Raw genomic sequence first — 19,164 nt, forward strand, 5'->3', positions numbered from 1 at the left:
GTAACAACAAGTACCATCTTTTAACGTCTTTTGGTATGACGCAGCCGGGGATCGAACCCCGGACCTTCCGCTCTCCGGGCGGACGCTCTACCACTAGACCACGGAGGCGGCACAAGAGGCAAAGTAGATTGGGTGGTCTTGACTTGGTTAATTACATCGTTCCTGATGTATGTCACGAGTTCATCTGATCCAGACGTGCACACCAATAAAACACAGAAATTAGCTTTGGTAACTCCAGGTACTTCTACTAATCCTTCTTGTTTTCTGTTCCCTTTTTAAAAAAAAAAAATCAGATCGTTGTTCATTATATCAACCCCTTGTAAATCTGTCCCTGATTTGATAATTACAAGCCACTGTGAAAATATAGCTGGAATAGAGAATATTATAACTCAATCACTGGACATGGTCTACACAGTGAGAAAATGATAACAGAACACAGGTAATGCTGGTAACTTCTTCATTTCCACTGACAGTGACAGATTCACAGCAGAGCTGACACAAACAGGTAGACTGTGTGAGATCCTGCCTGACCAGCTCTGGCATAGATCCATCATATTCAAGGATTTGGTTGTTTACATTGGAAAGATGAAAACAGTTCATCCACATCCTTCAATCACATTACATGTGCCTCCCATGACATAAAAACACATTCAAGATGACTGGTGGCAAGTGTGTCCTGTGTCAGAAAAAATACTTCCATGAACACATTGTTGGGGGAAATGCACATGCTTTTGACAATGTTAGATGAATATGTATCACATGGTCTTGTGAAAGTGTCTGTGTCTGTACCAGCATGACACAACATGGAGAATTCATGAACCATCCTCTGTGAGCACTAGTTGTGAGGTGAAATGTATTACATCGCTTTCAAGATATTGCACTTATACAGTGATGTGTGTGTGTGTGTGTGTGTGTGTGTCTGCTTGTACTACTCTGGAAGCATGCCAGTTTTAGAGTGCTGGCCCACTGAGATACCATGCCGCAGTTTAACATGGCTACCCCACTCAGACACAGTATAGCGAACAGGCGTTTTATTACCTTATGCCAAGCAGGGTATCAACAAGTACCATATGTTAATGTCTTTTGGTATGACATGGCCAGGGATCAAACCACTGACCTTCCGCTCTCCGGGCAGATGCACTATGCACTAGACCACGGAGGCGGTCATGAGCACTAGTGAGTTGGGTAGTGTACAGTAAGATCACACAAGTGTACCAGCCTGTGACTTCAACCTCTAGCCACTGCTCCTGACTCGGAACTGTTTGGCCAGTAAACTTATCTAATCAATCATGTTTAGGTACAGAAATACAATTAAGAAATACAATACAAAGGGTAGCTAAAAAAAAGAAAGAAAAATATTACAGCACAGATTGTACATATTTGTCTCAAGCCCCTTCACCACTTTCTACACATTGCAACTACACAAGAGTAGGAAAACTTGCGAGAGACTGTTGTCTGCATCATACACATTTTAAAATTCCTCAGAACACCTGCATCAGATCTTGCAATCCACACTGACAATGGCACCAGAATGATAAACTTCACTTTATAAATGTAGACCTGTGCACATATTCAGCACCAGAAAACTTCTCTGCTCTGTAAGCATCTAAACACACAGGATATAACATAGCCAGGTGCACAGTATTTAAGTGAGTCAATTGTTGACACCATCTGCTCCGCTTTGTATGCATTTGAGCATACAGGATATTACACAGCAGGGTCCACAGTATTGGACTGCGTCAATCGATGACACAATCTGAGCATACAATATATTCCACAGTTGGGTCCACAGTATTGGATTGCATCAATCGATGACACAATCTGTGCATACAGTATATTCCATAACATGGTCCACAGTATTGGATTGCATCAATCGATGACACAATCTGAGCATATAGTATATTCCACACTTGGGTCCACAGTATTGGATTGCGTCAATCGGTGACACCATCTGAGCATACAATATATTCCACAGTTGGGTCCACAGTATTGGATTGCATCAATCGATGACACAATCTGTGCATACAGTATATTCCATAACATGGTCCACAGTATTGGATTGCATCAATCGATGACACAATCTGAGCATATAGTTTATTCAACACTTGGGTCCACAGTATTGGATTGCGTCAATCGGTGACACCATCTGAGCATACAATATATTCCACAGTTGGGTCCACAGTATTGGATTGCATCAATCGATGACACCATCTGAGCATACAATATATTCCACACTTGGGTCCACAGTATTGGATTGCGTCAATCGGTGACACCATCTGAGCATACAGTATATTCCACAGTTGTTTTGCACAGGAGAGTGTTCAGCTGAATGTTAGACCGTCGTGCGCTGAGCCTCATGGGAGTAGTGGTGGAAAGCGAAGGAGATCGCGGAGTCCCATGCTGCCTTGAGGGCCATGTCTGGCAGCCCCTTCTTATCAGCGCAGTGATTCCACTGAGACAAGTCCGAGTTACAGTCAGTGTCTGGGGCAGGGGGCTTCACCTGGATGTTGTTCACACACCGCCGACACTTGAACCTGGAACACACAAGCAGCAGGAGTGTTTATTTGTTTGTGGTTTAACACTGCAATCAGCAATACTATTAAAGTGTTTCAAATTGGCACTAGTCCGGTAGTTCTTCTCACCCTGCCCAATAGTTAAGGTATCAAAATGACTAGAAGAAAATTGCCATTTTTAAGGGTTTTGCTCCATGTTATCATTATACTTCATAGTTTAGTTTCTACCGCTGTGTTATATTATATATCGATCTTGTAAAAAATTTAGTCTGGACCAGCCAAACCAGTGGTTGATATTATGAGCAATGCCCCACATTGTTGGGTAAGTTGAAATGCTACAGAACCTGACCATCCGATCCATTAAGTCACTTCTTACAACAGCAATGACTTTTGCTTCAACCCAGAATCCCCATTTGGGTCAAGCATGATTGAGGTTTATAGGATGGGATAGCTCCATGCCCTGCTACACTTGCATAGATGCAAACTTTCCCAAATTACATTTTTTATTTTGGTACGGTCTTTTGGTCGAAGAACCAAAGCCTGATGATATCATTGTTGACAGCCATACATCTACTACAGTGCCATACAGCCATGTAATTCCAAGTCAGTGAGTGAGTATGGTTTTACAAGCTTTCAGCAATATTCCAGCAATATCACGACGAGAGACACCAGAAATGGACTTCACACACTGTACCCATAAGTGGAATCAAACCATGTAATTCCAAAACTAAGTTAATCTTATTGCTTTGTTTCTATTTCGATAACAGCAACTTCCGATAATATACTGACAGAAACAAATTAGGGAACAATGAAACATATAGGGAAATAAGCTTTACTGTCGGTACATTTGAAATAACGTGCATACAAATTCAACACAAGTCAGAATCAAATGCTGAGATGTGTTTGTTTGCATTCTTTCCAACACATATTTGGGGGACAAGGCTGGGAGCCCTTGATAACATATCATTTTACTGTGTCTAAAACTAAGTGTTCCCTTATTTATTTCCAACAGTATATGAGAAGAATAAACCAGTAAACATACTTATCATGTGTATCGCTGATAGTGGTCTCGTTAAGTTTGAAGAGATCTTTCAGCTCATCGAGGCTAAAGTGTCTCTCCACATCCTCCTCGTTGTCCACGACACAGCTGCTGAGGGCCTTCTTGTGAGCCTGGCGCTGGAAGATCTTCTCCTCTATCGTGCCCGTCTGTAACACACACCCACAATCACTCATCCAACTCGCAGTGAAATGTCTACCTTCTATAATGCAGCAACAAATGAATTATCACTCAATTCAAGATTTGGACTTGTTGCTAAACTGTACACTTGTTCAAGTCTTTCTGTTCTTGATAAATAACACAATAAACATTTATGTGAATCTGTCTACAGTTAATGCTCAGAGGCCTTGAACAGTTTAACAAAACTAAAATATAGAAACTAACATGCCTCATGTCTAGCTTTAGCAGATGGTTAACAAAAATGCATCTTTCAAGCAATATTTTACATTATCAGGATCGCATAAAATTATTTATACAAAGAGCAATGTTATCATTCTTAAATAATTTTCAAAATGCAAGACTAAACACAATCAGTAAACGTATGTTCAGGTGAACAGAGGTAGAAGTGAGGGAATACATGTAATAATAATGTGCATACAGTGTTCCCTCGTTATTGCGCCCTTCACTATAGCGCTAACTCGGTTAAAGTGCGCGGTAAAGCATGGCTCCCAAAACTTGAAAGCGCAGATTAATACTCGATCAATTCTTTTTTACACTATGAATCATAAATAACTTCTGAAACGTGCAATGTAGATCGTGTTAAGTAGGCAGAGCATGTATACTGTTTTGCTGGTCATCTACCGCCTACGACGTGACCTTCGTTTTACCGCTGATCATCTTTAACGCTCATCAATTATTTGGACCCTGAAGGTAGCGTGGTACTGAGGGATCACTGTACCTATAATGAGCCAAACCCACACCACAAAGTCTGTTCAAAGAGCTACATTATTACCCCTGTCAATGGATCAGTGTGCACTCAGTTTTCATTCTCAGCTCCCTGGGGAGTATACAACCCAAGTTGCCTGTGAGGCACTAGCAGGTTAACCATCACATTGCCCTCTCATCCTACTGGGTACCAATACACTGCACAGAGGCACATGTTGAACAAAGTCACTTGCCTGTGATAAGGATATTAATTTTTATTATTAACATGAACATGATCAATCTGGAAATTCCCAATTTGGGAATTTGTACTGACATTTGCTGCAGTCTTGGGGCCAAATACATGCTCAGCAGGTCTGGATAAATCCCTGTACTGACAAATGCTGCTGTTTTTTCAAAGTTGTTACTCTAGTTGTCATCTTCTCCATGTCACATGTGTGGCCCGGTCATCTGAGAGTTACTTCCCTTGAGCCCGCCAGAAATCTATGAATGTCGGTTCGAATCCCATTCGTCCCAATTATCTTTCTAGGTTTGTCAGCACCATACATGTAACACAGAGGTAACTCAGTCACTCACTCACTCCAACTGACAAGGACCATCTCAGATTCAAAACTACAGTGGCTGCACAATAACAACATACTACCCTGTAACTGTAATGAACTTACTGCAATAAATCTGTATATAAAACACTGTTTCTTCTGTCCGTCACGCCAGCATCTGGCCATAGCTTGGTCGTCATTGGCTGGATTCCAGTCAGGGTCAAACATCACCAGCCGATTGGCTCCTATCAGGTTGAGGCCACACCCACCTGCCTTACTGCTCAGCATGAAGATGAACTCTGGGCTCTGGAAACAGGAATCATGTGGTAATCCAAAGACACGAGGACAAGATTTTGAGCTTTAAATTTTGTTTAGTTCAACACTGTCACAGTGGTATGACCGCTTCATGTAAATATGGGAGTCTGGAACAGACAATCTAGTGATTGTTATTATAGCCAATGATCCTCTCCATCGAGGTACAATGACACGCTGTCGACCAAGTCACCAAGCCCCTTACGGACACACAAATTGCTGGGGACCTATACTAAACTGGAATACTCATGGGGTATATATCAGAATTAGAACAAGTTATACAGTAAAATCAAATCAAATAAAAATAAGATTTTCATATTTTTTAGATGATCATGTTCAAATCACTATGAGATCATTACTTGTGACTATTTCCTGACAATACAATATTAAAATGGAGCTATAGATTGCCAGCAACCAAAGGTAGATTGCCACATCTGGGGCCATGGGGACTTATGTTACCACTGCTACCTACATGGTACCCGAGCAGGATTTACACCATCCATCAAGCCATGGCGATTTTTGACAAGTTAAGCCAACAGTTAAGATAAACAAATATTCTCCAGTAAAAATGAAGGAAGGTAAAAAAATACTTTGAATGAGTGATCTTACATTCCAAGTACATTTTTATCTACCTTTATTTTAACTTCAGACTACTTGTGTACCTTAATTTTCGGCTAAACAAGTCTATGCATCTTGAAGTTAAGGATACGTCCCTCGGGCTTTTCCCTTTTTGCAGGTTTACATTTTCAACCAAAACCAAGGAGGTGTGTTTTATCAAACTTATGAACCATCTAAATGCAAGAAATACCAGAAAAATAAGAAAACATTGGGATACCTTACACTGAAACAATACATGGTGTAGTGGTATAAAAGGAATTTGATCAAAGCGTGCGAGTATGACCATGTGCAGCATGCATACAACTGAAGTCATGACATGTAAAACTGAAGAACTTTTCATCATCTGCCCTGGTTGCTGAGTCGGAAACAATGGGTTACAAAACTTAACACAATATGTGAGGTTGCAGGTTCGATTTACATCTTGGAATTTTCATGTGACAAAAACAATTGACTTTTAATCACTCAAAAATCAACATTATATTCATATCAAAGGCCCGTTCATAAACTTCAATTTGAAAAAGCTAGGTCTTACAATTCAAATATAAAACCTGTTAGCAGGCCTCACGTGAAAGTTACAATGACATAGGAAATACCTACAATACAATAGGCAAAAGTGGCAGTAAGGTTATAAAGTAAGGTCGCGATGCAATGATCAATATCATCAATGATAAATACACACGGGTCATGTTGAGGAGTTCATCCATTATCAAAACCTTCTGAATAAACCTGATTCCATTAAAGTAACGATGGTCTGAACAGACACAGCAGAAAACTTACAGTCGGATCATTGAATCTTTCCACTATCTTGGCTCTCTTCTTGATAGTCATGGATCCATCCAGTCTCACATGCTGGTAGCTGAAACAGAGCACTGCACATGAGGGGAAGCAATTCTTACATGACCAGAAAACCAGCTAATCAGATGACCTTTATCTCTAAAAGCCAAGAGAACTCTCATATCTCATTGAAATGTGTTAGGCTACACTTTTGTTTTCAATTCAGTCAATAATATGGTACGGTTTAATCTCATTTAAATCAGATCTTAGAGGTCGCTACAACTATACAAAAGTCGGTGGATATAGAAATAAGAAATAAACGACATCGTTTATAGATGTCAGTAGAATCCGACCTCGACAATGTTGGACAACATTAATGCACAGGTGTGTATTTCCCACATATTGTCACAATTCTTCTGTCGATAACCTATACCTTTTCTCCAAATGACAATCGTCATATCTCTCCCGCTTTTAGATGAGATCGTTCGGTCATCGCGTTTATCTGCGTTGCCCTGCTATATCTTTGGGGAACGACTCACTAGACACCCCCCTCTTAAAATAAAAGTCGTCCCATATACGACGTCATCAAGTTGTGAGCGCATGTTCAAATCTTCAGAAATAACGTCATGAAAGAACAATTATTAATCGTGAAACAAACCACACCTCGTTCTTCATTGTTCTTTGCGATTTATAGCGAGTGAGTGAGTATGGTTTTATGCCGCTTTTAGCACTTTTCCAGCAACATCACAGCGGGGGACACCAGAAATGGGCTTCACACATTGTACCCATTTTTTGGAATTGAAACCAGGTGTTCGGCGTGACGATCGAACACTTTAACCACTAGGCTACCCAACCGCCTCTGCGATTTATAGCACCTGGCACCTATACTGTGTACTGTACTCACTTCCTCTGTCTGCAGAGCTTCTCAAACAGGTCGAGTGTCTGCGTGTAGTTGGACACGAGCACCACCTTGTCATTGCTTGTTGACTTCACCACAGCCAGCAGGGTGTCCAGCACCACAAACTTGCCTACAAAGGGACATAACCCTACATCATCACACCAACAAATAAGTGCAGAAACAAATATATTCAAATGCATCTGCAAAATAGAACATAAAATACAAACAAGTGTGAGTGAGTGAGTGTTACACCATGTCAAGAAGTGAGTGAGTGAGTGTCAGCTTGGCAAAATAGAACGTAAAATACAAACAAGTGTGAGTGTGTGAGTGTTACACCATGTCAAGAAGTGAGTGAGTGAGTGTCAGCTTGGCAAAATAGAACGTAAAATACAAACAAGTGTGAGTGTGTGAGTGTTACACCATGTCAAGAAGTGAGTGAGTGAGTGTCAGCTTGGCGAGGGAGGAAAACCCACATGCACAGCTACGGTACTTACAAACCAAGAATAATCTTAGAGTCGTCTTTGGTGAGACACATCGTAGTACAGAGTTGCATCCCTTAGGCATGTCAGTAACCTATGATCGTGGGTTTGAATCCCGGATTCACCCTGACTATGTTTCTAGGTTTGTCAGCACCATACCCATGCTTGAGGGTTTCCCTAAAGTGGTAAATGTCTAAAACCTACATCGCTTCAGGCTTTCCCCCACATCAAGCTGACATGCCATGACAACTGGAATACTGTTCATGCTTTCCTCCAATACACCACATACTATCAAAAACAATCAAGCTGATTTACACAAAGTGTGCACATTGTCTTTTACATTCATACTCCAAACATGCAAAAAACATTTCAAAGTCAATTCTCATAAATAAATATGTTAATAAAAATAAATTCTCAGACCTGCTTATTTATTTATTATCACAAAAAATGTTGACGACAAGTGTAACCAGTGACATTCTTCAGTGTAATAATGCAGCCCAAACCCCACCCACCCAAATATCTTCCTCCTATTTTCTGGATTTATTGAAACAAACACCAAGTCTCATACACCATGTCAAGAAATGGCTTGGTAAGCCCATCAATCACATGCCATGGAATCACTAGCCATTCCTCAGATACCAACTTACCTGACATTTCAGGCCTGATCTTCTTAAGGTCATGACCTTGGGGGAAACAGTCGAGGCCTCCCTCAAAGCCGTCTGCTCCCTCCACACACTTCTCATACACCAAGTCAGGGTCTGTGGATACAATGACGCCACCATGTAAGTCATGGTTACTGACCTTGACCTTGACCTAGTTCAAACTAGTACGCCAGGGCCACGCAGCAAGGTGTATAATGCACATACTCGACTGTTCAGAAAGACTTCCGCCCGTGTCCCCCCTCCAAAAGTAATATATGTATGCATTGCCGCTCAATCCTTTTAATTATATAGAGTTTTGAGGGGGGATATCGGCGGAAGTCTTACTGACTGTTTCATCTAACTTGAAGCTCAAGGTCAAAGTTAGTAACTATTTTACACACTGGCAAAGAAGAACAAACTTTCACATTTCATCGGTAAATAAATGGAAATAAATACGTGGGATATGAACACCTGTGACAAACAATAGAGCTAGTGCATAACGTCTCATATCAAACCAATCGGTAACATTTGTAGCCCTAAATAAAATAACCCATATGCAATACAGGGGTGTTGTGATTCGTAAAGGCTTTGTTGCATCGTATTGTGCATCAATGTGAATCATAAGGTTACCAATCTACAACAATACAATAACGGGGTATAAGAGGAGAAAACGTAAAATGATAAATAAATTAATTTCAAATACCATTTTCAGACAGCATGCACACAGTTCTCAAACCGCAGTTTTCATAATTGACTATAATTGACTAAACATGTTTGGTTGGGTCTCCAGGATTCCCATTGAGGATGCAGCTGACAAAATGACATACGGAGACAAAATGTATCATTTCAGCCGTAATGCAATAACATTAACTCTACTTCTCTAAAATGTACACATGGTGCTAAACTTCCACAAAGGCCACCATGCATTACACCGAACACTTTCCACCATTTTGGTGGATGTGCACAAGCTCTTTCCTTAGGACCAGTTTCTATTTTTCCGATGCCATTTTTAGATGCCTCGCTTAAAAGCAGGGCTGTGGAGGGCTGCTCTTCCACACAATGGCTTGAAATAAATGCTATCAAGTAAATGTAAGTTTAAACAAACTTGTGCTGAAATTTGACCTGATGGATATCGCTGATAAGGTTGCCGCATGCTATTATCTTCTAATTTTTGTAATTTATTTTATGTTGATGTCCAATTTACGATCTTTATGAACTGCTTTGATATTCAATTTTGAGATTTAATCATATTAAACCATACAGATGAAACTAGAGAAGTTTTTTCTTCTTAGGCTTAAAAAAATAAAAGAACTGGTTCTCAGGTAATGGCTTTTGAAAATATAGTGCGGGTGGTGTCTTTTTTTTTGTTTTTGGTTGTACAAACTAGTATGTAACCAATAAACAGTTGTGTCATTAATAATAAAATTGTGTACAATCAACCTGGGAAAGGGCCTCCCAGCATAAATGTATTCTTTGATGAGTAAAATACTGGAATACAAGTTGGACTTGGAATATTTAAGGCTTTTTTATATATATTTTAAAAAAATTGAAATAAAAACGAAACGTGTGGCAAACTGTATGATGATGCGGGCGGTGCCTGAGAACTAAGACTTTTTTTTTAGCCTTATGTTGAGCTTTATTGTCCTATTCTTAAAAATAGCAACGCTACTGCATGTGGCTATATCAGTAGCATCAAATGGATATGGCGGATAGGTTACTGGTAAAATTCATGTGCATCAAGTTGACCTGATGTCTTTAAAATGTAGCACTGAGGGACTAAACATTTACAGATCAAAACACTCCTGACCAGAACCATGTTGTCTTTCAAAGAACATTCACTGACAACTGCTTGAAAAAAGAATGAAATGATCTGCTTCTGTTTGGTTTAATCCAATCTACATCCTGACACGAGGACTTACGATTGCAGAGTTTCTTTAGCTGAGTGATGGCAGAAAGGCTGCTGACTGCAATCTTGCCGTTAGACGTCACATCACAGTCGGACGCCTTGGATGACACAAACTGCTTGTACAGGGCCGACTGCAGGGGGGTGAGTTTACAGCAGATCACCAGCTCAACTGTGTGGGACAAATCACATACGTACTGAATGGCTCTCTAGCCTGTATTTGCAAATATACCATTGCTCAGGTGGATGTCTAGTCTGTTATATGTTCCTAACTGTTACGGCAACTCTAGGCTGTCATAGTGTTATGGCCATCTCATAGCTGTTTGAGTACATGTAGAAATACTGTGTGATGGAAAATTACCAACTGATATTTATAACAGCTAGAAACTTAATGCCCAATATTGAAAAACACATACCGTATTTGACGTAATAAGCGCCCAGGGCGCTCTCAAAATTAGAAATAGGGGGCTCTTATTAGAATATTATTTTGGTGGAAAAATCAGAGTTGAAAGATAAATTTCGTGGTTTATGCTGACAGACTGAAATGTTTCTATGCGACAGATATATTTTTCAAGAATTTAATTGCCCATAATTACGAATGCATATAACACACGAGTTCGCTGTGGGCGCTTATTACGTCTAATACGGTAAACTTGCTTGGAACATGCTGATCCAGACATTCATTGCTTTCCTTCTAATGAAAGTTTGAACCGACTCCAGTCAGATACAGTTTTTCTCTCCAGATTGGAGGATTCAACTGTCAATTTAGTTATTGCTCTTGTTTACTAAACGAATGTTGGTACAGCATTTCAATTTCTTGTCTGTGCCAAACCTTCTCAAGGGTTTCATTTAAGTGGTAAACATCTAAGACCTGTATCACTTTGGGCTTCCTTCAACATTGAGCCGACATACCGTAATATTGGGTTTAATATTGGGAGCGAATTGGGTTTAACGCCGCTTTTAACAGTATTCCAGTTATATCACAGCGTGTCAGTTTAATGTGGCACGAAAGCCGGAAGTGATGCAGGTCTCAGACGTTTACCACTTTGGTGAAACCCAAGGGTATGGTGCTGACAAACCTAGAAACATAGTCGGGGTGAACCAGGATTCGAACCCATGGTCATAGGTTATGGCTGCAAAAGGAACAACTCTGCACAGCAAATTGCAAAAACTAAGTAGTATGATGGATGAACTCACTTTTAACCGGCAGGTACTTTGTGAGAAGAGCTTGTGTTCTCCGTATAATGCATTTGTTCACTACCGCAGCAAGCTGAAACAGAAAGAGCTTACAATGACAAACTCCAGACTAAAGACTATATGACTTTTCAGATTTGTTATTTTTTTTTAAATTCAGAGGTATTTTAAATTTGTATTTGAACACTGAATTCAATGCAATTATGTAACACTAAGCACTGTCCTCAGTGAAAAAAAAAGAGTCACATGCCTACATTTATAAAAAAATAGGAATTATTTTAAATGGTACTTCTGGAATTTTCACTGACATTTTTTGCACACTTGGGGCCAAGAATTAGCATCTGAACACACCTAAATAACTCCCTTGTATACTTTTGTTGGTGAAACTATATCCCTATGTCACATCTGGCTGAAGAATACAAGATTGATTGACATCAGTTCCTGTATGTACTAGGTGGTCAGTACCTGTGAAGATCCGGGGTAGAATGGGTTTTCAGCAACCCATGCTTGCCGTAAGAGGCGACTAACGGGATCGGGTGGTCAGGCTCGCTAACTTGGTTGAAGCATGTCATCATATCCCAATTGTCATGATGTATCCAGACTCGATTATTTACAGATCGCTGTCATATACCCTGACGGGGAATGGATCGTCACCGGATTATCTGGTCCAGACTCGACTATTTACAGGCCAACATCATATAGCTGGAATATTGTGGAGTGCTGGTATTTAAATATTTACTTGTTTTTTTCATTGTTTAATGCCAAGCTCAGCAATATTTCACCTGTATGAAAGTGGCCTGTAAATACTCAAGTCTGGGCCAGACAATCCAGTGATATATTTTGTGAACAACGATCAACGCTGTCTAAGTCGATGATACCCAATCAACCAGGTCACTGAGCCGGGCCAACCGATCTCTTAGGTAGTCTCCTATAACATGCATTGGTTGCCAGGGACCTATTCTAACATGGAATCCCCACGAGGCTTCCCTATTTACGTGCCATGGGAAATGTCATACCTCCTGCAGCTTCTCCTGCCCCTTCTTGTGCTCCTCGTCGGTGGAATCCGCGTCTCTCCCACGCAGGATGGGGTTCTCAAACCGACGCTTGAACTCGGAGGCTGTGCCTGCAACACAAGATGGTCTCACATCAGGCAAAATGAAGAACCCCACTCTCATGCTCTGAATGTTCTGCAGTTTGGCATGATTGATATTCATGTTATTATGTTATTGTGTGCCTGTGTGTGTGCCTGTGTGTGTGCATGTGGGTGTGGGTGTGGTTTTGCTGCTTCAGTATGTTTAACGCCGCACTCAGCAATATTCCAGCTATATGGTGGCAGTCTGTAAATAATCAAGTCTGGACCAGACAATCCAGTGATTAACATCATGAGCATTGATCCTTGTAATTGGGATACGATGACATGATTCAACCAGGCATAGTCGCCTTTTACTGCAAGCATGGGTTGCTGAAGACCTATTCTTCCCCGGATCTTCATGGGTCACTTCAATATGCAGTATGAGTGGGTGAGTGAGTGACTAACATTTTTATAGCACTGAGACCACCCTACCCACATCAGTGAGCTGCAACAAGAACTGTGACCACCCAACCCACATCAGTGAGCTGCAACAAGCACTGTGACCACCCAACCCACATCAGTGAGCTGCAACAAGCACTGTGACCACCCTACCCACATCAGTGAGCTGCAACAAGCACTGTGACCACCCAACCCACAGTAGTGAGCTGCAACAAGCACTGTGACCACCCTACCCACATCAGTGAATTGCAACAAGCACTGTGACACCCAGCCCACATCAGTGAACTGCAACAAGCAATGTGACACCCAGCCCACAGCAGTGAATTGAAACAAGCACTGTGACACCATACCCACATCAGTGAGCCATAACAAGCACTGTGACCACCCAACCCACATCAGTGAGCTGAAACAAGCACTGTGACCACCCAGTCCACATCAGTAAGCTGCAACAAGCACTGTGACCACCCAACCCACATCAGTGAGCTGAAACAAGCACTGTGACCACCCAGTCCACATCAGTGAGCTGCAACAAGCACTGTGACACCCAGCCCACATCAGTGAGCTGCAACAAGAACTGTGACCACCCAACCCACAGTAGTGAGCTGCAACAAGCACTGTGACCACCCAACCCACATCAGTGAGCTGCAACACGCACTGTGACCACCCAGTCCACATCAGTGAGCTGCAACAAGCACTGTGACACCCAACCCACATCAGTGAGCTGCAACAAGCTCTGTGACCACCCTACCCACATCAGTGAGCTGAAACAAGCACTGTGACCACCCAGGCCACATAAGTGAGCTGCAACAAGCACTGTGATCACCCAGTCCACAGCAGTGAGCTGCAACAAGCACTGTGACCACCCAACCCACATCAGTGAGCTGTAACAAGCACTGTGACCACCCAACCCACATCAGTGAGCTGAAACAAGCTCTGTGACCACCCTACCCACATCAGTGAGATGCAACAAGCAATGTGACACCCAACCCACATCAGTGAACTGCAACAAGCACTGTGACCACTCAACCCGCATCAGTGAGCTGCAACAAGCACTGTAACCACCCAATCATATTAGGATGCCAGTGTTGATAAGTACTCCTCCCTACCTAGGATGCCAGTGTTGACAAAGTGGATGAGACTGAAGTACTCCAGCAGGTCGTTCTGTATGGGGGTGCCGGACAGCAGGACACGTCGCTTTGCCTTCAGCTGACTCAGGGCCTGGTACGTCTGGTTCTCTGAGTTCTTCAGCCGATGACCCTGTAGATAAATACAAACACAAGTCTGACTCGCAGCCTCTTACAGACTATACAGCTGCAGGTAACTTGGCATCATGCTGGCTGTTTATCACTTAGCAATATTCCAGCTATATCACAGCAGACGACATAGTGAGAGTTTTGAGTTTAACACCACTTTGAACAGTATTCCAGTTATATCACGGCGTGTCATGTGAGAGGAAAGCAGGAAGCTATGAAGGTCTCAGATGCTTACCACTTTGGTGAAATCTTTTGGCAAGTGTACAGTCTGGGCAAACATAGCAACATAATCGGGGTAAACCAGGATTCTTTCCTGGCATGACAAAGGGACACTTACATAGCTACGTGCATCCAAGTGTGTGTTGGTGGCTGCTGGTACTGGTCCGGACTAATGCCGATATTATAGTGCTAGCCCACTGAGATACCATGCCTCAGTTTAACATGAATACCCCACTCGGACACAGTATACTTTGAGCCAGCCAGGTCTGGTTTAAGCCCAAAGCAGGGTAACAACATGTACCATCTTTGAACGTGTTTGGATGACGCAGCCGGGGATCGAACCCTGGTCCTTCCACCCTCTAGGGGGACACTCTACCACTAGACCACGTAGGCGGTCAGCAGCCAAATGAAGTGACATGTCATTATATAGGGCGCTAGTACTGATGGTGCAGGAGACAAGAAAGATAAAAATATGATGATAGAGTAGACTAGCGAATGTTGTTTTAAGATAGAGTCAGCAATATTCCAACCGTATAGCCAAGGGACATCTCTTCACAAAACATAGCAGCCCTTAAAACATCTGGACCACCCAGTGGATGCCAGTTGCTGATGTAACAGAATTTTGAAGATGATGATGATGATGATGATGATGATGACGATGTGAAAGAAGATGGAGTCAATGCAGAAGAAATTGTTTCACTTCAGTCATACTACAGCTGCCAGAAAATCATAGTAAGGACCAGACAAACCAGTGACTGGGATCATGTACAATGACAGGGTACCATGATATGCAATCAAACAAGTCACCGAGTCTGACCACCTGAGTCTATTTAGTCTTCTCTTATGACAAGCATAGGTAGCTAGGAGCCTATTGTAGCCCAGAATCATGAAACCAGATGAGAGTTAGGATCATGCACTTCCTTGCTTCATCCTTCTCATTAATCTCCTCTATATTCACACAAAACAGACTGATGGAGAGAATATATGTGATGGAGAAGTATTGAAGTCATCTGTCCAAGTCGGCTCACCTCATCACATATCACCAGCCCGACTGACCGCTTGTGCAGCACATAGGCGTGTAGCCGGAAGGTTTCATAGGAGATGATGAGGATGGGGAACATCACTCTGCGCCCCTCCTGCGACATGTAGTGAGCTGAAACAACACAATGTAGTGATCTGAAACAACACAATGTAGTGATCTGAAACAACACTATGTAGTGATCTGAAACAACACAACACAGTGAGCTGAAAGAACACAACGTAGTGAGCTGAAAGAACACAATGTAGTGAGCTGAAACAAAACTATGGAGTGATCTGAAACAACACAATGTAGTGATCTGAAAGAACACAATGTAGTGATCTGAAAGAACACAATGTAGTGAGCTGAAAGAACACAATGTAGTGATCTGAAACAAAACTATGGAGTGATCTGAAACAACACAATGTAGTGATCTGAAAGAACACAATGTAGTGATCTGAAAGAACACAATGTAGTGATCTGAAACAACACAACACAGTGAGCTGAAACAACACAACATAGTGAGCTGAAACAACACAACACAGTGAGCTGTAACAACACAACGTAGTGAGCTGAAACAACACAACACAGTGAGCTGAAACAACACAATGTAGTGAGCTGTAACAACACAACATAGTGAGCTGAAACAACACAACACAGTGAGCTGTAACAACACAACTTAGTGAGCTGAAACAACACAACATAGTGAGCTGAAACAACACAACGTAGTGAGCTGAAACAACACAACGTAGTGAGCTGTAACAACACAACGTAGTGAGCTGAAACAACACAACATAGTGAGCTGAAACAACACAACACAGTGAGCTGAAACAACACAACACAGTGAGCTGAAACAACACAACATAGTGAGCTGAAACAACACAACACAGTGAGCTGAAACAACACAACATAGTGAGCTGAAACAACACAACACAGTGAGCTGAAACAACACAACGTAGTGAGCTGTAACAACACAACATAGTGAGCTGAAACAACACAACGTAGTGAGCTGTAACAACACAACGTAGTGAGCTGAAACAACACAATGTAGTGAGCTGAAACAACACAACGTAGTGAGCTGTAACAACACAACATAGTGAGCTGAAACAACACAACGTAGTGAGCTGTAACAACACAACGTAGTGAGCTGAAACAACACAACGTAGTGAGCTGAAACAACACAACATAGTGAGCTGAAACAACACAACACAGTGAGCTGAAACAACACAACGTAGTGAGCTGAAACAACACAACATAGTGAGCTGAAACAACACAACACAGTGAGCTGAAACAACACAACGTAGTGAGCTGTAACAACACAACATAGTGAGCTGAAACAACACAACATAGTGAGCTGTAAAAACACAACGTAGTGAGCTGAAACAACACAACACAGTGAGCTGAAACAATACAACGTAGTGAGCTGAAACAACACAACGTAGTGAGCTGTAACAACACAACATAGTGAGCTGAAACAACACAACGTAGTGAGCTGTAACAACACAACGTAGTGAGCTGAAACAACACAACGTAGTGAGCTGAAACATCACAACACAGTGAGCTGAAACAACACAACGTAGTGAGCTGAAACAACACAACATAGTGAGCTGAAACAACACAACGTAGTGAGCTGAAACAACACAACATAGTGAGCTGAAACAACAAAACACAGTGAGCTGTAACAACACAACGTAGTGAGCTGAAACAACACAACATAGTGAGCTGAAACAACACAACACAGTGAGCTGTAACAACACAACACAGTGAGCTGAAACAACACAACACAGTGAGCTGAAACAACACAACACAGTGAGCTGAAACAACACAACATAGTGAGCTGAAACAACACAACACAGTGAGCTGAAACAACACAACGTAGTGAGCTGAAACAACACAACACAGTGAGCTGAAACAACACAACACAGTGAGCTGAAACAACACAACGTAGTGAGCTGAAACAACACAACACAGTGAGCTGAAACAACACAACACAGTGAGCTGAAACAACACAACACAGTGAGCTGAAAGAACACAACATAGTGAGCTGAAACAACACAACACAGTGAGCTGAAACAACACAATGTAGTGAGCTGAAACAACACAACACAGTGAGCTGAAACAAAACAACACAGTGAGCTGAAACAACACAACACAGTGAGCTGTAACAACACAACGTAGTGAGCTGAAACAACACAACGTAGTGAGCTGAAACAACACAACACAGTGAGCTGAAACAACACAACATAGTGAGCTGAAACAACACAACGTAGTGAGCTGAAACACAACGTAGTGAGCTGAAACAACACAACGTAGTGAGCTGTAACAACACAACGTAGTGAGCTGAAACAACACAACATAGTGAGCTGAAACAACACAACGTAGTGAGCTGAAACAACACAACATAGTGAGCTGAAACAACACAACGTAGTGAGCTGAAACAACACAACATAGTGAGCTGAAACAACACAACACAGTGAGCTGAAACAACACAACACAGTGAGCTGAAACAACACAACGTAGTGAGCTGAAACAACACAACGTAGTGAGCTGAAACAACACAACACAGTGAGCTGAAACAACACAACACAGTGAGCTGAAACAACACAACACAGTGAGCTGAAACAACACAACATAGTGAGCTGAAACAACACAACATAGTGAGCTGAAACAACACAACACAGTGAGATGTAACATATTTACCATACTCAGCTATGTCATACTGTTGCAACAGTGTGAAGAAAAGGCTCAAGAAGGATGTCTGAACGAATGGTAACCAGTAAAAAATCTCTTAGTTTGTCTAAACGACATTTTTAAAAGTATGTTCTAAATGCGCACACAAAAACATTCACACATGAATAGTAACATTCACTGGTGAGAAATAAAACTGGTAAATAATCTGCAAGATCAGTCCTGAAGGGTGTTCCATTTCAGTGGCTTACTTGGCTTAAAAACTGATGGAATCATTTGTTCAGACATCCTGCGAGAACATATAGAGAACATGGACCCTACGATGTTCCAGATTACCCATAGAGATGAATAGAGACAGCGTTATATCTAAATCAAAGACTGGAGAGAGAGGTTATAATTGATTGCCTGTGCAAGGTAACATTTCTATAGTTCTTACTTAGATTTTTGTCTATTTCGCTTTTCGTGCCACTGTCGATTGCGAGAGCTTTCACACGTCCTCCAAGCCACTTGCTGATTTCATTGTGCCAGTTCTGAAACATGACACACACAGTACAGGGGATACCTAATCCTTTTATGCTAAATACTCATTGACTTAAAATTGTTTCTGCAAGTAACAACAAATTTCGTTAAAAATCGTTTTTATGT

At 41.6% G+C, this 19,164-nt stretch overlaps 1 protein-coding gene across 1 annotated transcript in view; it reads right to left on the bottom strand.

Moving 5' to 3' along the window:
* Positions 1–449: 449 nt before the first annotated feature.
* Positions 450–19,164, bottom strand: part of LOC139478867 (DNA repair and recombination protein RAD54-like) — a 43,366-nt gene continuing 24,651 nt past the window's right edge. Inside the window, exons 10-21 of the mRNA XM_071261537.1 lie at positions 18,956–19,049; positions 15,842–15,966; positions 14,448–14,598; positions 12,827–12,933; positions 11,814–11,886; positions 10,633–10,788; positions 8,720–8,830; positions 7,600–7,723; positions 6,699–6,777; positions 5,118–5,297; positions 3,556–3,719; positions 450–2,534 (exon numbers count right to left, since the gene is read on the bottom strand). Of these exons, the coding sequence (XP_071117638.1) occupies positions 2,333–2,534; positions 3,556–3,719; positions 5,118–5,297; positions 6,699–6,777; positions 7,600–7,723; positions 8,720–8,830; positions 10,633–10,788; positions 11,814–11,886; positions 12,827–12,933; positions 14,448–14,598; positions 15,842–15,966; positions 18,956–19,049 (1,566 nt within the window). The 3' untranslated portion in view covers positions 450–2,332. The remainder of the gene's footprint in view (positions 2,535–3,555; positions 3,720–5,117; positions 5,298–6,698; positions 6,778–7,599; positions 7,724–8,719; positions 8,831–10,632; positions 10,789–11,813; positions 11,887–12,826; positions 12,934–14,447; positions 14,599–15,841; positions 15,967–18,955; positions 19,050–19,164) is intronic.

Source organism: Haliotis cracherodii, unplaced genomic scaffold, assembly GCF_022045235.1.
Source record: "Haliotis cracherodii isolate W230 unplaced genomic scaffold, xgHalCrac1.p SCAF_4, whole genome shotgun sequence".
Taxonomy (NCBI): Eukaryota; Metazoa; Mollusca; class Gastropoda; order Lepetellida; family Haliotidae; genus Haliotis; species Haliotis cracherodii.